This window comes from Danio aesculapii, chromosome 1 (genome assembly GCF_903798145.1).
Source record: "Danio aesculapii chromosome 1, fDanAes4.1, whole genome shotgun sequence".
Classification (NCBI taxonomy): Eukaryota; Metazoa; Chordata; class Actinopteri; order Cypriniformes; family Danionidae; genus Danio; species Danio aesculapii.
In genome coordinates, this window is record NC_079435.1 from 40,783,643 (window position 1) to 40,808,105 (window position 24,463).

The following is a 24,463-nucleotide window of genomic DNA, read 5'->3' on the forward strand; positions in this document are numbered from 1 at the left end:
AACCAGAGTTATTTTCATAACAAAAATGGATCAAAAATGAACAAAAGCTTAAAAGATCTAATACTCCAGTAACATGACTGAATGAATGCTCATATAATGAGTGAACAGCAAAATACAGTGGATTATACCAAATATTAATGTTCGTTAATTAGGTTAGTTTAAGTTATCAAAGTCTGCACAAGAAGTTCGGCCAGAGGAGAAATGTCGTGCACAACTGAGCCTGGTTTCTCTTGAGTTTTTTTCTTCTTCACTTTCGTCAATTGGTGAAGTTTGTTCCTCACCGCTCTCGCCACTGGCTTGCTTGGTTTGAGATTTGTGGAGCTGCGCATCGATGGATTTGCTCTTCAGTGTTTGGACTTTCAGCAGTGAAAATTAAACTACACTGAACTCTGAAAACTGAACTGACACAGTTTCAATTTACTAGAACCTTTGGTAACACTTTATAATAACTACACACTATGAATCATTTGCTAAGCATTAGTAAATACTGAATTCATTATTTGTTAAGCATTAACTCGTTAATGAAACGTTATAATTATAAATGTTAATAAGCAGTTTATAACTGCAGCTACAAATGCTCTATTCTTGACTTACAACCACATTTATAATATGCTTAATAATCGCACTTTCATAATTTGTAACTGATTTGATTTGAATTGATTTTTCATTACTAAATTCAGTATTGCATTATTAACAAAGCATTTGTATTGAGGAGTAGTTGGGTTTTATAGATCATTCCGAATCAGTTAGTAAATGATAAACTATTGAAATTAACATTTATATATCTTATTATTCAGGCATATAGTAATGGTTACTATCTATGTTAATAAATGCTTTATTAACTCAACTTCAATTAGTTTTGTGACCTAATCTAAAGTGAGGACTATTTATGCTTTATAAATGCCTTATAAATGACAATTAAAGGCTCATTATCAAATGAACAATAATATTTGCAATCTTATCTAAAAAGTAAAATTACTGTGAGGTTTAAACATTGCTGAATAACATAAGTGTCAAAATATGACATAAAATTGGATAAAACAACAACAATATAATAATAACAATATAATAGGATGCAATGTTTAAACTGTGCAGTAATTTTATTTTAGATAAGATTGCAAAAAAAAAAATGTTTTATACAGTTTCATTTGTGTATCTTTAAACGAATAGGTATGAATAAAGTCGTTTATGTTCTTTTTTTTCCTGTTTAAAGTTTAACTGAGACTTTAATTGTCATTTATAAGGGATTTATAAAGCATAAACAGTCCTCACTTTAGATTAGGTCACAAAACTGGATGAAGTTGAGTTAATAAAGCATTTATTAAGATGCAAATGAACTATTAGTATCTGCCTGAATAAAAAGAATTATAAATGTTAATTTTAATAGTTTACTAATCATTAACTAACTTATTCTGAATGATCTTAAAAAACAACCAACTATGCTTAAATAACTGGTTTGTAAATAATGCAATACTTAATTTAGTAATAAAAAATAAATCATTAACAAAGTATGAAAGTACAGCCATTAAGCACATTATAAATGTGGTTGTAAGTCAAGAATACAGCATTTGTAGCTGCAGTAATAAACTGCTTACTAATGTTTATTAATGTAGAGTTAATACTTAACAGATAATGAATTCACTATTCGCTAATGCTTAACAAATGGTTCATAGTGTGTTATATTGTTTATTATAAAATGTTACCGAACCTTTATGTTAAGCTGCTTTGACACAATCTACATTGTAAACGCGCTATACAAATGAAGATGAATTGAATTGAAGTCTTTACCCACTGTTTGTTTCTCTCCTTTTTCAGGAGTTTCACAAACAAAGCAATCCAAGGGATATTTTTTTATTTGTTTGTATTACCTGAAACCCAGCTGCCTGCAGACGACCTGTGTGTTGATCTGTGTCCAGCCATCATCACACACAGTCCCCCACTGTCCTCTGTAATGGACCTCCAGTCTCCCTTCATAACCCTTCACACCTCCAACCAGACGCACTGCACCATCTGAGGGAGAGAAACCGAATATGTTTACACCAGGTATACATCAACAAACTACAAAGGTCTATGTACTATTAAAACACTACCATTCAGTCGCTTGCCTATTCAGGACATGAACGACACATGGGATTGTGTCGTGTTAAAAACAAATAGAACAAATTATAATCACTGAGTCTTATGAATTATAATCACAATCAGTTTATGTGCACTTATGTCTACTGATAAACAGGACAAATTGAAGAGAAAAATATGTTTTGAGTTAGCACGCCAGGTTCTAACAGTCAGGAACAACATCAGGAATAAGTGAACATTTATTTTTACAGTTTTTCTCAGTCCATTTGGTACATTTCTCAAAATTGAAATTCTCAAAACTACCTGTTCCATCTTCAGATCAGTGTGTCACTTGTGCACATCAGAAATGCAGTTTCTCATTCGATTGAAAAAGTTTTAAATGCTTTTGTACATCCATGCAAATGGTTATGTGCAATTCTCTGATGCTTCTTACATTATAAATTGCTTATGTCATGTTGATCAAAATGTATTATTTTGATCTCTGTTGAATAGTCTCACCCTCCAAAGCATTTAATCACTTGTTCATGGCATAAGTCTTTACATCCAAAATGGCTGAAGAAGTTGTCATATTATTTTGTCATAATGCATTTTCTACACTTTTCCATTAGACTTTTTTTAAAAATCTGTCTACAATTGGTACATTTCTCCCAGGTGAATCTTGACTTTTTCTAATGAAGGTGCATCTCAAAGCAGATTGTCCTATGTTCACATTCCTACTTTTGTTTTTTCTTTCTTGTATGCAGTGCTGTCTTTTCCTTTCTGTATCACATTGTCAACAAATTACAGTACAAACAGCAAAAAAAAGAAAAAGAAAAAAAGCAATAGTTTACAACAGAACACCTCTCCAGAACAGTTATTTTGACACCATGACTAAGTAATTTGGCTGTCGTATCAGTACACAATGACACAAGGATTTGTCATTCTGACAGCACTGACACATTCATCGACACAGAAATTTAGCTTTGAGAGATGAACCAAGAGACTGGCTTTCGCAGCTAATACATGGTGTTTTGCTATTTGTAAGCGCTTTTTTGAGAAATGCGCTTACTGTTTTGCAAATTTCACTGATCTGAGAAATATTCCAAAGCGGCTGAGAAAAACTGTAACATGCTAGATCACGTGACAAGAAAATATTAGTTTAAAGATATTAGACAACAGATTGTTTTGAAAATGAGGCACAGGACCCACCTCGTAAAAAACAATATTTCAGAAAGAATGAGAGTAGAAAATATTATTTTCCCCATATACAGTAAAGTCAGAATTATTAGCTGCCCTTTTTTTTTTTTTTTTCTTTTTTTAATATTTTCCCCATTTGATGTTTAATAGAGCAAGGACATTTTCACAGTATGTTTGATAATATTTTTTCTTCTGGAGAAAGTCTTATTTGTTTTATTTCGCTTAGAATAAAAGCAGTTTTTAATTTTTTTAAATCCATTTTAAGGTCAAAAATATTAACCCCTATAAGCAATTATTTCGATAGTCTACAGAACAAACTATCTTTCTACAATAACTTGCATAATTACCCTAACCTGCCTAGTTAACCTAATTAACCTAGTTAAGTCTTTAAATGTCACTTTAAGCTGTATAGAAGTGTCTTGAAGAAGATCTAGTAAAATATTATGTACTGTCATCATGGCAAAGATAAAATAAATCAGTTATTAGAGATGAGTTATTAAAACTATTGTGTTTAGAAATGTGTTGAACAAATCATCTCTCTTTTAAACAGAAATTGGGGAAAAAAATAAACGGGGGCAAATAATTCTGACTTCAACTGTACATATATATGTATAAACTGCACACATTTTTTTATTGTTTGTTTAATTTTTACATTATTTTTAAAGTGAAACTTAAGAAACATACTAAAAATATTTTTTAAAAAGTTATAATATTGACATTTAGATAAATTTTACTTTATCATAAGTGCTTGTCAATGTATTTATAAATATGTCACAATATATTATACAACAATAAATGTGATTGTGGAATGACTTCTATAGATCTACTCAAGTCCTTAAAATAACATATTTAGTTTATATTAAGTATATTAAAATAAATATACTTAAGTATAAACCAGGTGTCACCAATTTTGTTCCTGGAGGTCCGGTGCTCTGCAGGGTTTAGCTCCAACTTGCCTCAACACACCTGCCTGGGTGTTTCAAGTATACCTAGTAAGACCTTGATTAGCTTGTTCAGGTGTGTTTGATTAGGGTTGGAGCTAAAATCTGCAGGACACCGGACCTCCAGGAACAAGTTTGGTGATCCCTGGTATAAACCATTACCATTGAGTTCATTTTTCCAAACTATGCAACATCATGCCCGCAAAAAGCACTTCAACAAACACTGTCAGTGTTTTCATTAACAGAACTGAATAGAATTTGATTTTATTTTCATTTAACATAAGGCACTCTGCTTTAAAACTTACACATTGAATATATAATGTGCCAGAAGTGTGTTTATACCTGTTAGTGGTACACAGGATACTCCAGCATCCTCTGTGTGGTCACAGTTATGCTCCCCCCAGGCAGTTTTTGGACACTGCTCTATCGAAAGCTCATTTCCTGTGCAGCTCACCTCATCCAAAAACACACGCCCCGAGCCTGCGCCGAAATAAGCTCCCACCCAAGCCTTCGCAATGCCACTGTACACATAAATCACAAAATAATACAAAACACCAGGACGTCAGTATGAAATTTAAATCACTGATATTCCTCGAAGAAAGTAAAACAATGAAATATTTCAGCTAAAGGTTAAAGCTAGCGTCCCACGAGATGATTTTTCCAACTGATTTACAGTCTCATGCTTCATTTATTTAGTCATTATGAAGTCAGAGTGAGTTGCTTGTCTCTCAGCAGGTCACTGTGAAAAGCTGTAAAGACTTCCTGCTAAGCTCCTCTAGAAGATTCCAACATATTGTTGCATATTATCAGTTTAAATGAGCTGAATGAGATTCTTCTCACGCTAAATAAAAAAAACTCAGGCTATAACCTAAACAAGCAGTAAATAATGTCAAACTGTTTTATTAATATTTTGTCATGCTTTAGAAAAGCATGCTTACTTTGTTAGTGAATAGTAAATTACAGTTTTTCTCAGTGGCTTTGGTGCATTTCTCACAACACTATTAACATCTGCACAACAGTTTGTTTTGCATTTCTCAAAACAATTAGTACAAACTGCAAAACCTTGTTGATAACCTGCAAAAGCATTTCACTTGCTCAAAATGGATAACTCATTCGTCAAAAGCAAGTATTCATGTCAATGGAAGTGTTAGTGTCATCAAAATGATAAGTCCTGACACCATTGTTTATGAACAAGATAGTCAAATGGTTTTGTCGTGTTTTCTTTATGACAGTTTACTCTGTACATTTTTTTCAATGCAAAAAAGTCAGATTTTGGTGACACTTTTGAAATTGCTCAAGACAGCATTATATACTGTTTGCACAGCCATTTGAAAACTTCAGTAAAGTTAGACATCACAGCATTTAGTGAGGCGTCTAAGTACAAGACACTGAATATGTTTCACATTTTTACTGCACATGCAATATCCTCTTTGCAATTCTAATATATTCACAGCATTGTGCGAAAAAACACACCCTTTACAACAAACATAAACCTTCTTTGGGTAGAGCTGTGCACAACTGTAAACAATACTGCAGAACATATTGGAACTGAACCTACAACATACATAGGTCTGTAATCATTCATGAAATTGTTCAATTTAGACATTTTCAGGAAAAAAAAAAGATTTAAATTTTTTTATGAAATTAGCTTGACAGATTTTGATAACTAGTTCAGCATTTTTGTATGTAATGACTCAAGTAATGAAATGAGGACTATTAGTTTTATATGGAATGACTATTCAGCATTCACAAGTTTAGTTCATTTTGACTGACAGGACATAAGCGAAGGATAATGTTATAAACAGCAGAGAGTTGTGTGAAAGCAATTGATGCATGTCCAAAAGCATTCGCAATTTGTTGAAAGGAATGAGAAACTGCTACTATGATGTGCACAATTAATTGTTTTGAGAAATGCATTAACTGTTGTGCAAATGTAAATAGTGGAGTGAGAAATGCACCAAAGCTGATATGATATATTATTATTAATATTACTTTTATTCAAACAGCCAATTTTTTTGTGAAGAATTGGCTAAGGCATATCCCAAGATAAACATATATTTTGAACAAGACAAAAAAGTCAAAAAAAAAAAATAATTCTCAGCTTATATTTACATGGACGGACAGACAAACAGACAGACAGACAGACAGACAGACAGACAGACCAAACTTCCAAGTGATAAGAAGTACTTATTAAAAACTTATTGAAATTACATATTAAAATGTCTGCAGTCCGGCTGAAGTGGATCAAAAATTTTAATTCTGCTAACTCCATTTGTCGGATTGGATGATTATGTAATACTTTAGCATACTTTCTAAATTCTGGCTACTTTTTACAGTCATTATTTGGCTGAGTGACAGCAGTTAAAACAGTCCTTTTGTTTTCTGAATACGCAGTTACATTTTAAAGTTATGTGCCCTCTAGTGGGCATAACATCATGAAATGCAATCACCCACTATTTTCCTTATTTACAGTTCACAAAATGTACATTTACACTCCTGACCAGAGATGCCCAAAGTAGGGCCCGCAGGCCAAAGTTAGCCCCCTGGTAACCTTTAATTTGACCCGCCATCCCATCTGAGAAGAAATTCAGAATGAAGGTTGCGGCAAATGCCTTCAACAGAGATTGTCATTTAGAATTTAAAGTAACTTTTTGTTTGTTTGTTTGTTTAATTGTTGAGCTACAAAAAGGTAAACTGAAATTAAATGTTTCAATTAAATGTGCATGAATCAGATTTTTAAAATGTAAATATTGTCATATGGGGCGTCACAGTTGCGCAGTGGGTAGCACGATCGCCTCAAAGCATGAAGGTCGCTGGTTCGAGCTTCGGCTGGGTCAGTTGGCATTTCTATGTGAAGTTTGCATGTTCTCCCGGTGTTCGCTTGGGTTTCCTCTGGGTGCTTCAGTTTCCCCCACAAGTCCAAATGTCATGCGCTGTAAGGTTAATTGTGTAAGCTAAAATTGTACGTAGTGTATGTGTGTTAATGAGTGTGTATGGGTGTTTCTCAGGGATGGGTTGCAGCTGGAAGGGCATCCGCTTTGTAAAACATATGTTGGATAAGTTGGCGGTTCATTACGCTGTGGCGACCGCAGATTAATAAAGGGACTAAGCTGAAAAGAAAATGAATAAATGAATGAATGAATACTTGAAGATAGTGGACAGTACACAAGACATTGATGGGGAAATCAAGACAAAGGCAGGTGCAGCTTGACTTGTGTATTCAGCATTGAACACCATTGTGTTATAGATGTGTTTGTTTATGTTTTTATTGTAAAAAGTTTATTATAAAGTGTAAAAAAATGTATAATAAGATTGAAGTATTTTTCTCTTTATTTTTCAATATTAATAAATTAGGAAATTACCATGGCAGCTTTAATGTAATAGTTTGGTATACTTACCTTTGGCCCACCTCCTTTGGTTTTTGGCTCTTATTAAAAAAAAGTTTAGGCACCCCTTCTCTTGACAGATAAATTAGAATATCCTGGGATCTGACCTATGATTGTTGTATCATTATGAAAATAATGTTCGACCTATCAAGATGCACAAATCTTACACAATGCATTATGTCTTCTGGAAGGGGCTATATTTTAGTACACACCCCTGTATGGATCATATTTCAGGAATGAGCCAAATTACCTATATGCATTGTGTTACAAGTGCAGGTTTGAGAACAAATTGAAATACCACATTACATATATTATTTTAGAGTAAATTTATAGTTAATTTCATAAGTCATCTTTTTTTAAAGCTTGCTAAAGATTTCTAACTGTTTTTCCTACAGTCCATATATTAAAAAAACTCTGAATGTAAAACATTTAGATTATTTAACCAAGCATTTTTCTGCTTATCCTACATTTACATTGCTAATCATAATAATAAAACACGTAGGCAGAACTATCTGTGGTATAATTTTTTTCCTCACTAAAACTGAGCGTGCATATTACAGCATTTGACATTTCTCAAGTTAATGTTAGCATAGAACCACTTTTTCATTTGGAAACCTTCACGTTGATTGGGAAAATGAGACTGTATAACAGAAAAAAGAAAAACAGACTGTGTTATAAGTTGTTATAAGTATCCCAGTGGGCTGCATTAAGAGTCAGCTATGAGATTATATACACTTTTTTATATTCTCTCTGTGATTAAAAGGCCATCAAGCACAACGTTCAGCAGTCAATAATCAGTGAAGGTTGAGAGGCAAATGAAGTGGAACTGCGGTCTCTGACATGTGCACGAACCCACACGTTTTATTCTACAAGAGCTTTTCTGCTCAATGGAGAGCCCTTCACATGAGCGATTATTATACAAACGCACCTGCAGAGCTCACTTTTGGGCACCATTTGTTACAACCGTCAGCATATAACAGTCGAAAATCTTGAAACAATCAACCTGATTCACATCTAGATCTTTCCATTCCCTCTTTCCGTTCCTCTCTAATTCCTCTCCTCCCTCTAAATCACCCTTTACGCCTCTTTGCCCTCTCGATCTGTCTTCCTCTGGCTCTCATCCTCTCATTATCTCCATTTTCTGTCTGTCTGGAACACACTCACTTTTCTTGCTGAGAACACTTTGGCTTTGTGTGTCAGGAACCTCCCAACAAAATATTTCACATTTTTATGCAGGGAAGACACTCTTCTCCTGTCTTTCTGTATCTCTGTTTATCACTCCTACCTCTTCTCTATCTTCCTTTTATTTTCAGACATTTCAGTTATAAAAAAAACGCCCCCGTGTTCCTCTAAATAGACAGTTTGTTCCCAAGAAACAAGGTCAAGCCTCCATGGGTTTGTTTAGACAGGCAGATTTCTTTGGCATACGACTCATTTGCTCTTATTGGTTTGCTTTTGTATTGCTGTTAATTAATAAAAGATGAACATATAATAACAAAATAATTAAGAACAACAAATAATTTAAATCTTATATTTGTTTTTACATTAAATTACTCTAAATTAAATCTCAACTGTTAATTAATTATAGATAATTTAATTTAGCTACTTTTTGTATTGTTTTAATTTTTCCTAATTAATTAATAATTCATTACATTTTTGTCTAAAATTATACATTTTAATATTAACAGTTTGTAACTAATTTGATTAAATTAGATTGACGCAATTCAAACCAATCCAGGTTTGAAATCAATTCAGTGCATTCAGACAGATCAGATTTCAAGTTGTTGTTTTTTTTTGTCATATGGGACACAGCAGGAATGTAATGCCACACACAAAGCGCAGTAGTGTCAACAGTCATGTCTGAATGCATTCATTCATTCATTCATTCATTCGTTTACTCTCACAAGTTGCATTCACAATGTATGGTAAGACAAGCAAGCATATGCATGAATGCTGTGCATCATCATATGATGTCAGTACCACGGCAACAAAGACTTAAATTTCTTTGTTTTGTCCTTTTATATCTTTGGTTGTCATTACTATGCCTGTTAGAGTCACCAGCAATCTAACTACTGCTGATCGCTGGAGAACTACAAATCTGCCACATATACGAACTACAACTTCCAGCATGCACCGCACACACACCAGTTCCTGATCCCGACTAATTGCAAATACACACAGTTACAAATGCGCACACTCAAGGACCCATTACAGAGACTATTTATACAGCATACACACACACACACATTGACATTGCTGAGTCTTGTTGTTTTACATGTTGCATCACGAAGCATTTCTCCTTGCCTTTTTATGTTTGATTCCTTGCTTTGTATATTGATTTTGATGTTAGCCACCTGTACCGATCTCTTTTTGATGACTTTTTTGAATTGCCCTTGATGATTCTGTTTGCGGGGCATCACGGTGGCGCAGTGGGTAGAACGATCGCCGCAAAGCAAGAAGGTCGCTGGTGTGAGCCCTGGCTTGGTCAGTTAGCATTTCTATGTTGAGTTTGTATGTCCTCCCCATGTTCGCACGGGTGCTCCAGTTTCCCCCACAAGTCCAAAGACATGCAGTATAGGTGAACTGAATAAGCTAAATTGGCCGTAGTGTATGTGTGTGAATGTAAGAGTGTATAGGTGTTTCCCAGTCTTGGCTTGCAGCTGGAGGGGCATCCGCCGTGTAAAACATATATGCGGGATAAGTTGGTGGTTCATTCTGCTGTGGCGACCCCTGAATAATAAAGGGACTAAGCCAAAAAGAAAATAAATTAATTAATGATTCTGTTTGCTCCTGTGATTGACCCTTGCCCGCCTGACCATTCTTTGCAATAAAGACACTGCCATTGGATCCTCAGCTCCATTCTCCAGAGCCGTAATGTTACAATGGCAACTGTAGTAGATATGCCAGATATTTACCTCACTTAGTTATTTACTGAGATTTTAATTACCTGAACAGATCTAATCTCATCACTTATTTAAATAAAAAAATAAAGAATTTAAAAGTATGAGGGGCAGAGTCAAAACTTGGGGGGCTGTGCCCAAATTAAAACTAGCATTTAATAATAGTAATTTGTTTAAACATGAAAATGTTAAATACAAGTAAATTGTAATCCTCAATATTTCTCATTACACAGATCTCTGAAATACTTGATTCTGATTCGTCAGTCACCACACTCTAATGTATGTTTTTCCCAGATAACAACCACTGAAACTAATAACGCAGGCTCATTCGGGTACTTCAAATCATCTTGACCATTAGTGAATATATGAATATACAAATTTATATTCTTACGTGTCACTCTGCTGTTTATGCAACTATGTCTGATAATCTAATAATCTATATCATTTGCAAGTATTTTTTTAGAACTTATGAGTAATTACTTTGTGTTCCCTCTTGACTTCAGTTTTTGATCTTGCACTCTGATTTGTAGGTGAACAGCCAATCAGAGTGCTCTTTCACCAACAGCCGACACTGATTCTACATGCTGAATCAAGCAAACTCCCTCTAATGCGAGGCTGATGAGAACCAAACAAACTATCCTGAAAGATGTTGACCAACGCCCCGACACTGTACAATGACTGACCATTGGCGATTTGTGGAACATACCAACAAAGTCTTTAAATATATCATAAAATGATTCTTGTTCTAAATATGCCTGATAAGATCTTTTTGGTATCAGGTATGTGATCAGCCGAGGACAAAACAGAAGGAAGACGAGACCCCCACCCATCTCCCACTTTCACTTTCCCTTTCCCTCAGCGTAGTCCCTGCTTTTTAATAGGTTTAATTAATAATAAAATATATTTTTATAAATTGGTATTATCATCTAAACAATTTCTTGACAATTTCAGCTATTACATTTCAGGAGCTAGGCTAAAGCACTGAATAAATGAAGACATCAAGACAGATGACTTGCAGTTGCAGAGGATAATAACAAATGTGTGCCCTGGCTTAATTTATAATGTACATAGAGCTCATGTGGCCATGACATGCAAATTTGAATGCGGAAAAAGTGTGCACGCATTCAAATCGATTTCATAATCTTGCATATTGTCAGCGGCTTCTTCATACGTGCACATAGGACTACGCAATATCATTACCCCTGAATGACGTCCGGAATGAAGCAGTTAATGCTCCTTGTGCACAATGAGGAACAATGAAGGCGGAAACCATCAATCAGGTGGTCGCCCCATTGAGCTCTGAAAATACGGTAATCAGTATTTATACGGAATAATCACATCCCTGGGTATATAACCATGGTGTCAACCAGGGCTGTTGCTAGACATAAAGCTCTACCTCACTAGACATGCCTCTGGTGTCAATTTTTAATCACTGTAAAATATATATCACAATATATAGACATAAATAGAAAAAAATTATAGACAAAGCACATCAAGAGGTAGTATTACATTATGCTTACTGACTATGACTATATTTTAAAATTCAACATTAATATGACAATATATGTGTTCATTTGTTATATATATATATATATATATATATATATATATATATATATATATATATGTAATATTGATTTAATTTAATTTATATTACTTATTTATTCTATTATATTTAATATTGTGGCAGCACGGTGGCTCAGGGGTTAGCATTGTTGTCTCACAGCAAGAAGGTGGCTGGTTTAAGCCCCGGCGGGGTCAGTTGGCATGTCTGTGTGGAGTTAGCATTCCGCAGGGGTGTTCCCTGAAGAATAAAGGGACTAAGCCGAAGGAAAATTTCTGAATGTTTAATATTGTTCATTCATTAATTTTCCTTTGGATTAGTCCTTTTATTCTTCAGGGAACACCACAACGGCATGAACCGCCAACTATTCCAGCATATGTTTTACACAGTGGATGCCCTTCTAGCTGCAACCCAGTATTGGGAAACACCCATACACTCTCACATTCACACACATACACTATGGCCAATTTAGCTTATTCAAGTCACCTTTACCTCATGTCTGTGGATTGTGGGGGAAACCGGAGCACCTGGAGGAAACTCACATGAACAAGGGGAGAACTCCACACAGAAACACCAACTAGTTCAGCCGGGACTCGAACCAGTGATTTTCTTGCTTTGAGACGACAGTGCTTACCATTGAGCCAATGTGCCGCCCAGCTTAATATTATGTTCAACTATAATAAAATGGGGTGTCACAGTGGCACAATGGGTAGCACGATCGCTTGAATTGGGTAAGATAAATTGGCCGTAGTGTATGTGTGTGAATGAATGTGGATGGATGTTTTCCAGTGATGGGTTGCAGCTGGAAGGGAATCCACTGCGTATAACATATGCTGTATAAGTTGGCGGTTCATTCCACTGTGGCAACCCCTGATTAATAAAGGGACTAAGCCGAAAAGAAAATAAATGAATAAATGAAAATAATAATATGTGTGTATATGTCTTACCCTAAGCCTAGCTGCCTGCAGACAACCTCAGCGTCGTTATCATCCCATTGGTCATCACACACTGTGCCCCACTGTCCTGCATGATACACCTCTACTCTGCCCTCATATGCAGATGGACCACCAGAGAGACGCACTGGGACAAACACTGAAGCTACACACAGACACAAACACACAGGTTATTTTCTCTTTTTTTTATTTGAGGTTGTGATTGTGTCTGAATTTATGTAAATGTTAAAGTATACTGTACATACCCTCCACTGGCATGCAAGAAACAGCAGCCGCCTGGCGATTCTCACACTCTCCCCCGTTCCAGACGGTGCGATTGCATTGCAGTAAATCGTCTTCCTGTCCTTCACAGCCCACAGTCTGCCAGTGAACTACAGACACCACCAGACGTGACAGAGGACTCACACGTGCATGTGCTCTATAGCTGAGACAGAGTGATAGAGATGGAAATTAAAGTAATTTTTGTGTCAGTTTTCTGAAATTAAAAACACCATGAAAGCAAAATAAATGAAAGCTGAATAAATAAACAAAAGCATTTTCTTAGGATAGGACAATATTTGGCCGAGACTACTTGAAACTATTTGAAAATCTATAATCTGAGGGTTCAAAAAATTCAACACACTGAGAAAATTGTTTACCAGATGCAAGTTTACAGAGTTATTAGCAATGGCTATTACTAATCCAAAATTACATTTGATATATTTACCAGGAGAAATTTATTTTAAAAAGTTCTTCTGGAAGATGATCTTTACTTAATATTCTAATTGTTTTTTATATAAATTAAATGCTTTTAAGGTATTTTACTGTGTTTAAACCGTGTTGTGTACTGCATTTAAAGCATTCAGGTGCAAGACACAACTAGTATTTGAAGCTTTATTAATCTTGTATTTCGATAATACAGCGAAGAGTCGAGTGTTATTTTTATTCATTCATTCATTCATTTTCTTTTCAACTTAGTCCCTTTATAAATCTGGGGTCACCACAGCGGAATAAACTGCCAACTTATCCAGCATATGTTTTACGCCGCAGATGCCCTTTCAGCCACAAGTCAACTGGGAAACACCTATACACTCTTGCAATCACACACATACACTACGGCCAATTTAGCTTATTCAATTCGCATGTACCGCATGTCTTTGGATTGTGGGGGAAACCGGAGCACCTCGAGGAAAACATGCAAACTCTACACAGAAATGCCAACTCACCCACCTGGTGCTAGAATCAGTGACCTTCTTGCTATAAGGCGACACTGCTACCCACTGTGCCGCCCCAGGGGTATTTTGTATTTGATTATTCAATTTCTGTTTTAAAACTGTTCTTGTGAAAAATCTGGTGTATTTATCTGCACTTTATGCTTATGCACTGTTTTATGCTTATGCACTCGTCTACAAAATCACCCCAGCCCCTAAAAATATATGAATTCTTTTATAATAGAGGCAATTTAAGTCATCAAGTGAAATACTCAGTATTTTTATCTCAGTATATACTGCAGAAAATCAAAACACTGAAATGTATTTTTTTCCGAAATTGTGTTGCAATTGTTTCCTTTACTTTAATCTATTCACAGTTATGCAGTCATGACCCTGTTGGGATTGAATGAGATGCAGAGGTACCATTTCTGTGAATTTCATCTTGTTATTGGGGATTGTAAAGAAATCTTATTGCATTTTTAGCATAGCAAAGCAGTGCAGCAGATATATACTGTACCATACAGTACTGGAAATCATCTCTGCACTTTCTTACTCATAATATTAATAAGGAGCTGTCTGACTAAGACGTCAACTGAGAAGTAGCAGTTATTTTTTTATTCTTTATGGTAAAAATCTGGAAAAGTAACTATAATTTGACATTGTAGGTAATATAAATAATATAGATAATTTGTGTATAATTACCAGTGGTGTAAAGTAACCAATTACAAATACTCAAATGACTGTAATTGAGTATTTTTTTTAAGAAATTGTAATTTACTAAGTAGTTTTATAAATGTGTACTTTTACTTTCCCTTGAGTAGATTTTTAGTGCTGTATCGGTACTTTTACTCCACTACTTTCCTTCAGCCTGCAGTCACTACTTTATTATTTCCTGTCTAAGGGGATTAGAAAAATCAGTCCTGTGATTCCTGTCCAATCAAATCGCACATAGAAAGTAATTTTGGTAAAAACAGCAACTCATTTTCCATATTAATTGAAATCTATGTAAATAGCACAAATAGGGCCTGTTTCCTTAACAAATACTATTGAGAACATTACGTATTCTATTCTAAAACATAAAATCACTTACAAAAGCTAACACGTGCACTGCAAAGAGAGCACAATTGTAAACATGAATATCGCTGAAACTGAACTGTAAAAATACTTTAACAAATTACACCTAAGATTACACCAGCTTTTTTTTTTTAATAATTCCAAGTTTAAATGTTAGAATGTTCTAAACGAATAGAGCATCTGTTCATAACTGAGAACAGACCACAGCCAGGAACTAGCGTACACGTTTGCAATGCAGTTTGCAAATGTTCGTTGGAACGATGGATTTGGGAAACTAGGTTTGCAACGACGGAACTTGTGAAGTTAGTTTGTCAATGATGGTTTTCGGAAACGCACCCCTGTACAGTTTTGATATTGACCAAGATGAACATTTTCACCAGTACTACTTTTTTTTAATCAGTGTCACACAATCCTTCAGGAATAATGTCCTAACATACTAATTTAATGCTCAAGAAATAAACATTAATTATCAGTGTTGAAACGAATATTTTTGTAGAAACCATGACAGCATGACACACTGCTTGATGAATGGAACATTCAAAGCAACAGTTTATATTGAATACAAATCATTTATATATTGTAAAAACCTGTAACTTTTCGTCAAAGTGATGCATCCTTGTAAAATTAATTTTTTTTTTAAATCCTTAATGCCTGCAAACTTTTGAATTATAGTATGAAACAGCATTTTTAAAGAGATTTTTAAAAGGTTTTATTTCGTAAAGCATTCAAGGGTTAGTCCACCCAAAAGTTATGGGTTTTTGAAAATGACCTTCCATGCAATCTGTAACACAGCTCTAAGTGAAGTGAAATGTCCAGCTAAGGCTTAAATCTAAAAGTGAACCAAGTTTAAAACTATTGATTCATCTATAAAATAGTTGACTCATAGTGGTTCGAATGAATCGTCGCAGTAACGAATCTTTAGCCATGCCAGCGTGACATCAATAAGGAACTCAAGCCCCGCCCATTTGTTGCACGCGCAGGGCCGGGAAAATTGGAACCCCTGCCCACAAACACTGTAGAAAGAAAAAAGAGGAAGAAAAACATTGTAGCAGATCCCGGTTGAATCACGTCTGCACTTTGACTTTTTCAACAATGTTGATAAGCCATTGTGGACATTTCTCTCTGTCTCACGCTGAACGCAGTCGACCAATCATAATAGACTGGGTCATCAGACCAATCAGAGCAGATTAGTATCGCGCTAAAGAAGGGTTTGGGAACAAATGAATCGCTGAACGAATCATATAGGAGTCATTGGGATAATTTAGTAAAAATAAATGCATATTATAAGACAATGAAAGTGTTTTTTGACCTTGCGTGCATATCAGCCTGTTGTTGGAGACCCCCAAAACCAAAATATGACCTTTTTAAATTCATAATTAATTTTAATTTCAACATGAGATTGAATAATTATTAGCAGAATATTTGGGTGAAGTAACCCTTTAATGCTATTATTCAAGAAATAGGAGAATAACTTGTGATAAAATGATATAAAATGCACAAGTCAGAAGACTTACTTTTTAAAGCTTAATGGGATTTATGCAGACGAGAAAGTGGCATAAGTCAAACAGAATAAATATTGAAACTGTTGTTAAGGTAATACTTTAAAATTTGCACAGCTTTTTCTACATTGTTTGGGTATGGATTAAAATACACTTGTGGCAAACAAAAAGATAGCAAACATAAATCAAAGTGCATGGAGTCAATCTGTCTCTCTAGCTTTTAAATAATTCAGGTCAATTCATCTACTAAAGCAGAGACACCCAATGAATTATTCAGACTTGAAAAATGGCTAAGCTACTGAGGTCAAATGATGACAGCTTTACGCATGTGTATGCATCCGCTTGTGTTTTATTGGTAAAATAATACTTTTTGTCAGACTTATAACTGTCACTGTTGTGTCATGTGATCTCTGAGACCCTGCGGTCACCTCTGTCTGAGCACGCTCGATAATGACCTCAGACAAACATTCTCAGATAGGCATGTGTGTCAGCATGATAGACACAAACCATATGGGTGTGTTCAAGACAGAGATTAGAAGTATCCAGGGAAATCTGTGATCTTTTCAAACGCCTTCTCTGATAGACAACTCACTAAGCATATGCCAAGTTGTAAAGGTGAAAGACTGACCTCTGACCTTTGGCTTACTAGGGTCAAATACCAAAGGATTCCATGCGCAACCTTACAAAGGTTGTTTTGTGGTTAGGTAACAAATGAACAGGCAGCATATGGTCATCAGAACACAGTGATTATCACTTTCACAGGCCCAGTGGTGGCAGCAATGACAATGTAGCTTCAAAATCTGACTACATCCACTTGTGGTGTCTTTTAAATATGTCTCTTTGCACATTCCTTGCTGTGATGACAATAATATGTCTACTTCAGCAATCCATCATATGTCTTGTTTGGGTAACACTTTATTTTAAGGTGTCCTAGTTACAGCTGTTCCATATAATTACTTTAGTAAGTACAATTAGGTAATTATACATACATGCATGCAACTAACACTTGACCTAACATTCTAACCTTTTATTCCTTTAGTTTGACAGAACCTCACTACTAATTCAGTGGCATCCAGTTTCTATATTTGTATTTTGCTATTTTAAATGTAACTTTTATAAAAAGAAATATTTTTTTAAAGTTATTGCAATAGAGAAAAAGACTTGGAATGTGACTTTATGACAATAACCAGTCTCTGTCGATGCACTCAAAAAAATAAACAGAAAACTTACTTTTATACTCCATTGTCAAATAGAGTATTTGTTCTGTAAGTAAGAATTAACACTTTTTAACTTTTTTTCATATTTTCTACTGACTTTCTTTATAAAGGAATAATTTCTTTATTTTGCATCACATATAATGGAATATTTATGAATGTTTAGATATTGGTATTGGAAGAAAATCACTGAGAATATTTGCATGCAACATTTAACGTCATGACTTACAGTAACTTAGGATTTAAAACCATGTAAGGTTTCAACTTTTAAAAGCTGCTGTTTCGTCTGATTAAATTAAAGTGCGCTTGCTGAATAAAATTACAAATTTCTTTAAAAATCTATAACAATAATCGTATTGACATCTGATTTTTGAAAGTCTGGTTAAACAAGTCTTCAATGAGACATTAGGAAGGAACAGTTTACGCAAAAATAAAAACTGTTCCATCGTTTACTCGTTGAAAAATTTAAGTGATGTTTGATAATAAAGCGTGTTTGGCATGCTGTCCCAGGAGAGAGCCCTGAGCTCAGAATATTCTCAAGCTTGAGGCTCCTTCCCATTTGAAGGGCGAGAAGGGAGAGCTCAGGTAGACCTCGAGAACTCCCCTGCTTGTGAGCGTGTTAGGATTAGCTTAGAGCAGGGGTAGGGAACCTATGGCTCGGGAGCCACATGTGGCTCTTTGACCAAAAATATGTGGCTCTCCAGCTGTTTTTCTTCAATAATATTTCAGTTTTTTTTTAAATAGAACTGTTACTAGATATCAGTTTCTTATTGAACATACAATTACAATTCCTTTTATATTGTATTTTCTATAGCAAAATGAATAAACTCGGTTTACAATAAAAGGACGTTTCAACCAATGCGCATATGTGGTGCTGTGGTTTAACTTGAATCGTGACAACAATAAAGGGCAAGTTATGTTTCTTACATTTCTATGGTAGTTTACATTCTATTGTTACCCCACAAACGTAAATTCAAATATTCATGAGTGACTATGGCAAAAACAAAAAAAAATCAGTAAATTGTCCTTTCTTTATACATTATGATGCATCATATTTGTTTATTTTTTTTGAGTTGTGCACGGACATAAATAAGGGTTTGTTGATAAATAAATAAAGGTTTTGTTATATACACACACCCCATATGGCTCTTCAAAAAAAATCTGAAATGGCTCTTTGCTGAAAAAAGGTTCCTGACCCCTGGCTTAGAGATAAAGCTGGCTAAGTGTTTGTGTTATGATGCTACTTTGGATTAGCCAATTTACTTATAATGTATGTCTTTGGACGGTGTGAGAAGAAACCAGGAAATCCATGGAAAACCCACGCAAGCATGGGGAGAACATTCAAACTTTGCACAGAAACGCTGACTGGCCTGGTAAGGGCTCGAACCAGTGGCGTTCTTTGCCTTGAGGCAACAGTGCTAACCACTGGGCTGCCAAGAAGTGGAGGATTAGGAGTGGAAGGGGGGATTCTTCAAGACGAAGATGACTGAAGTGGAAAAACTCTGGTTATTTATAGTAAGCTAGTATTCATCTGATTGGCGCAATATGTGAAGCTGATGCAGGACCAGCCGTGATCAATCATAAGCATGCAATCCTCCAGAAATTAGTTTATAAATAAACCGCCCTGAGTTTATTTCTTCTGTTGAACACAAAATAAGATAATTTGAAGAATGCTGGTAGCGGGCACCCATTGACATTGTTGATGGGTCTCAGTAACCAGCATTCTCCAAAACACCTTCTTTTGTGTTCAACAGATAAAAGAAACTCATAAAGGTTTAAAACCACACAAGGGTGAATAAATCATAAGATAACTTTTATTTTGAGGTGAATTATGCCTTTAAAGTGATAAAGTCATTAATAACACTAAAAATCAGGTCAAGTCTAACACATTGCATCAGTGTGTATGCTACATATTCTGGCAAATGTACTGTAATGCAAGTAATTCAGATAAGCCCCACAGCACATATATTGCAGAAACAGCACAACAACATTATACACTGTCAATTTTATATGTTTATGTGTGTCCTACCCCTGTCCCAGCTGTCGACACACCACAGCGGCATCTCGGTCATCCCAGCCGTTGCTGCAGATGGTTCCCCACACACCATTCAGATACACTTCAACTGTACCATCCAGCTTAGATCTGCCTCCCTGCAGTCGCAAAGAGCCTGTGAACACACACATAAAGTCCCTGAATTAAACTTGAGAGTGCTTTTGACCTTCACTGTTCAAGCTGCTAATGAAAGCGAATGTTCTGCAAACATTTGGTTCCGCTCGTCTCTGTAATTTTGATAAATGTGCACGTTACAAATGTTCCCTCAGTTAGGCAGCACGAAAACATTAATCGTTGAGTTGCTTTATGTGATGACAGAGGAATGCTTTAACCTCCACATGAGTTTCACTTGTCAGTTGTATAATAAATGTGTGTGTTTGTGCATGTGATGTTGTGAATTACTCAGCTATAATGTATGGCATGAAAACAATGTAAGCTATTGAGTACAGCAGTACAATCAGGTCTATTATAAAGCTAGTGAGCACAAATGAGAAAAGCAAGGTCCTTTGCTGTTGAAATACATATCTGAAATCGAACAGGATATAATATTATATTTACACCACAATAATTAGAAACATTAGCCTTTAGATATTTCTTTATATAAGATTCGATAGTAAATAATCTTGCACAGGCACCAGTTATTGAATTAGAGTAAATTAGTGCAACACAACACAAAATTAGTTCAACACAATTTTTCATGTTGTGCCAACACAAATCAATTAAGGTATCTTTATTGTTTTTACAAACTTAAGTGTATTGAACATTAAACAAGTTGTCCCAAAAAAGATTGTTTCAACTCATTTTAAATAAGTAGTTTAAACAAGCAGCTGGTCATTTTTTGAATGTCGCTATATTCTGTATAACGTATAATAATATAATATAAACCCTAAATATTTATTTTAAAAAAACATATCAATAATGCAAATTTTACATTAATAATTTTTGTTTATTTATTAAATATCTTCCAAATTTTGCAACAACAGTATTGATATACATCCAGTGTGTGTGTGACAGTATTTCATGCGTCCAGTGTTTGCATACAGTATATGTGCAGGCCAGCTGCTGCATTCAGAGCAGTTATAAATCACACACAGCACAAAAGCACACATGATGGCAGCACATGTTCTTCAAACATTTCAGAGCTTCAAAACATTCACAGAATGTTTGGAAAATGTGAAACGGCAGATGTGCTGGAAATATCAACTAATAGAATACCAAAATATTTAAATAAGCTCATCCGGTCACTTAAGACACATTATAAGACGACATAAGACACTGATAAGATGTTCACATGCAATAATAATACTGAAAGAATTGTAGATAAATGTCTCAAATAATAAAAATATGGAAAATTATTACGCAACCTAATATTAGGTAACACTTTATTTTGATGGTCAAATTGAGTATTAGTAGACTGTCTGCTTAATATCTGTTAATACTGCTCGTTCAACAGATATTTAACTGACTACAAGAAACTTTGCAAGTACATGTTAACTTACACTAATCCTAACCCTAACAGTCTACTTATAATCTAATGAGAATTAGTTGGCATGTAGATGCAATGTAACTTAAATTCAACAAATGGACCATCAAAATAAAGTGTGACCAAATATTTTATTCCTCTTCTCCAAGTATTCCTTCCAGCAGTATTACACTGTCCGAAAAAAGGTTCGTGAGCTGTCACTGGAACTTTTCAAAAGGTACATATTTGTACCTGAAGGGTCCATCATGGTATCTCAAACATACTTTTTAGGTACATTTGGGCACTAATGTGATCCTTTAAGGTACCTCTGTGGACTCTTTGGGTACAAATATGTAGCTTTTGAAAAGGTACTGCCCCAGTGAGAGCTCCTGTACCTTTATTTCTAAAAGTGTATAAGACCCCATCTATGACATCATCAAACTATTTATGAATATTCTTATTAAATTCTTTGATGAAAAATGGCAAATCTTCCTTTAGAAAAATTTACCATGGTGGTGTTGTTTTGGTTTGGCTACTATGGTTAGTGTAGCAAACCTGTGGTTAATTTTATGGTTATCATGGTTTGAATTTATTAAGTGTGTGTGTGTGTGTGTGCGCGTGTGTGTGTGTGTGTGTGTGTGTGTGTGTGTGTGTGTGTGTGTGTGTGTGTGTGTGTGTGTGTGTGTGTGTGTGTGTGCGTGCGTGCGTGCGTGCGTGCGTGCGTGCGTGTGTGTAGCAGTAGTAGTAAAACCACGGTTAACGGTGGAGTGTCTTTGAAGATGCACATTCCAATCTTAACTAAATTTTGCCATGGTAAACGCTAGTTAATTTTCACATGGGAAGTTGCTTATCCCACTTAAAGCCACAACAAAGGTTAATGTTGTCAAAAAAAGGATCAAAGTGAGTTCCATTATCTTTTTCCAAGAGCAGAATGTGGAAATATTTTACTTTTATGCAGCCAAGACTTAATAGCCCACATATAAACTTACCTTATTCACTGGAGTAAAATGATATCGCCTCTCGTGCAGTACATTACACACGACTCAAACCCTTTGTTTCTTTCTCTCACAAAAGTCATGCTGTCAAATAGTCACAGTCAAATTAAACGGTACTGGATTCCTTACTTTCTAAACCCGGCGGAAATAAATAAGCACGTGCGCATCTGTCGAGAGTTCACTGCTCAAAACGCGCTCGTACACTACTAATACTAAAAGAGCTATGATGACTGCAACAAATATATAAAATTAACAACATTCTGTGGAAGACGACTGTCTTACAGTAAAACCCAAATGACAACCAGACGTCTTGCGCTGGATGAGAGTGGCTGCTTTGTTCTCAGTTTAGGTGCTACCTGAGGCGCATACCTTTCCCACGCGTGGATGCATTGAAGTTGGACATGTCTTAGCTTGCTTGTGTTGTGTGCACTGCAGTATTTTCTTGACATGACAATGTTTTAAGACTCAAGTAATAGTGAGCGTTAAAGTAATCTTTGGAAATAGGTGAAGCGCGTGAAGGGATGTCTTGTAAGAAAACAAAACACACTTGAAGCGCGGTAAATTTCCCTTGTTTAAAATATTGCTGTTCAAAATTAAATAATTTATTTTTATACATACCCTGTTTGCAGTCGCAGTAGCCCCAGTCAATGCGTCCTCTGTTGTTCGTGAAGAAGCACCAGGGCCGAATTCTCCCGTCCGGATTTCGGCAGAAAGTGTGATCTCCGAGTCCTTTTCCTTGATACCGGTCTGTAACACCAGGCACATCGCTCCAGTTCATGCACTTCACGCCTGATTCGGTTGCGTCAATGGACCCCTCGTAAAAGCCAGCTTTCCCTTTGCTCTGAACACAGTCGGTGAACGGAGAGCCGTCAGTGCGCGCGATCATGAGCAGAAGCGCGCAGACCGTGAAGACGAACCGACACCTCACATCCATCACGATCAACCTGTCCGTCACTGTCTCCATAATACGCGACAATTACTCTCCAGTCTGCGTGGATAAGACATGGTACCCGAGTTTTCTCATCTTGTCATTTGGCTGTTATCAGAGCAGCTCAGACGCCGATCAATAAAAGAGAAACCGGGGAAGCCCGGAGCTTAATGACTCATGCATATTGATGACCGTCACCCAGTCTGGATTTCAAGTTTAAAAAGAGAACAGATGGTAGCTAAAAAAAAATTGTGTCCTTCATTCAAGAGTGACAAGTTGGAGAATAATAGAAATAGCATATATAAGGCAAACAGGAGTTGTTAAATAAATCATTCCACGACACCGCAAGGGCTTCTGTTGCATGTTCACGATCTCATACGCGCGCGCCGATCTTCCCACAGTGTGAACCTAAACGAGTCTGCCACGTTATATCAGTTATTTGGAGTCTGGTCCTGTCATCACTGCTGGTCTCTCCGAGGCTGTACGGTGTGAAAATTTCGGCTCAAGCTTTGAGAAATAATGACCAACAATGCCCCAACAGCAATGACCAACAGCCAACAAACGAAGTTCACGTCTGCCCTCTTGTGTCACTAAAATGCAATCAGACTCAATGCTTCAATTCTTTAATAAAGTGACAAGCCGAAAAGAAAATGAATGAATGAATATATATATATATATATATATATATATATATATATATATATATATATATATATATATATATATATATATATATATAGTTGAAGTCAGAAATATTTTATTTCAGCAAGAATAAAAGCAATATTTAATTTTTTTATGAACCATTTTAAGGTCAAAATTATTCGCCCCTTTAAGCTATTTTTTTCGACTGTCTACAGAACAAACCATTGTTGCCTAATTACCCTAACCTGCCTAGTTAACCTAATTAACCTAGTTAAGCCTTTAAATGTCACTTTAAGCTGTATAGAAGTGTCTTGAGAAATATCTAGTAAAATATTATTTACTGTCATCATGGCAAAGATAAAATAAATCAGTTATTAGAAATGAGTTATTAAAACTATTATGTTTAGAAA

At 35.5% G+C, this 24,463-nt stretch overlaps 1 protein-coding gene across 1 annotated transcript in view; it reads right to left on the reverse strand.

Annotated features, from left to right (window-relative positions):
- The window catches only part of prss12 (serine protease 12), a 91,348-nt gene extending 67,449 nt beyond the window's left edge, over window positions 1-23,899 (reverse strand). The window contains exons 1-6 of the mRNA XM_056453484.1: window positions 23,102-23,899; window positions 20,003-20,141; window positions 13,242-13,420; window positions 12,991-13,141; window positions 4,536-4,714; window positions 1,869-2,010 (exon numbers count right to left, since the gene is read on the reverse strand). Of these exons, the coding sequence (XP_056309459.1) occupies window positions 1,869-2,010; window positions 4,536-4,714; window positions 12,991-13,141; window positions 13,242-13,420; window positions 20,003-20,141; window positions 23,102-23,447 (1,136 nt within the window). The 5' untranslated portion in view covers window positions 23,448-23,899. The remainder of the gene's footprint in view (window positions 1-1,868; window positions 2,011-4,535; window positions 4,715-12,990; window positions 13,142-13,241; window positions 13,421-20,002; window positions 20,142-23,101) is intronic.
- Window positions 23,900-24,463: the final 564 nt, after the last annotated feature.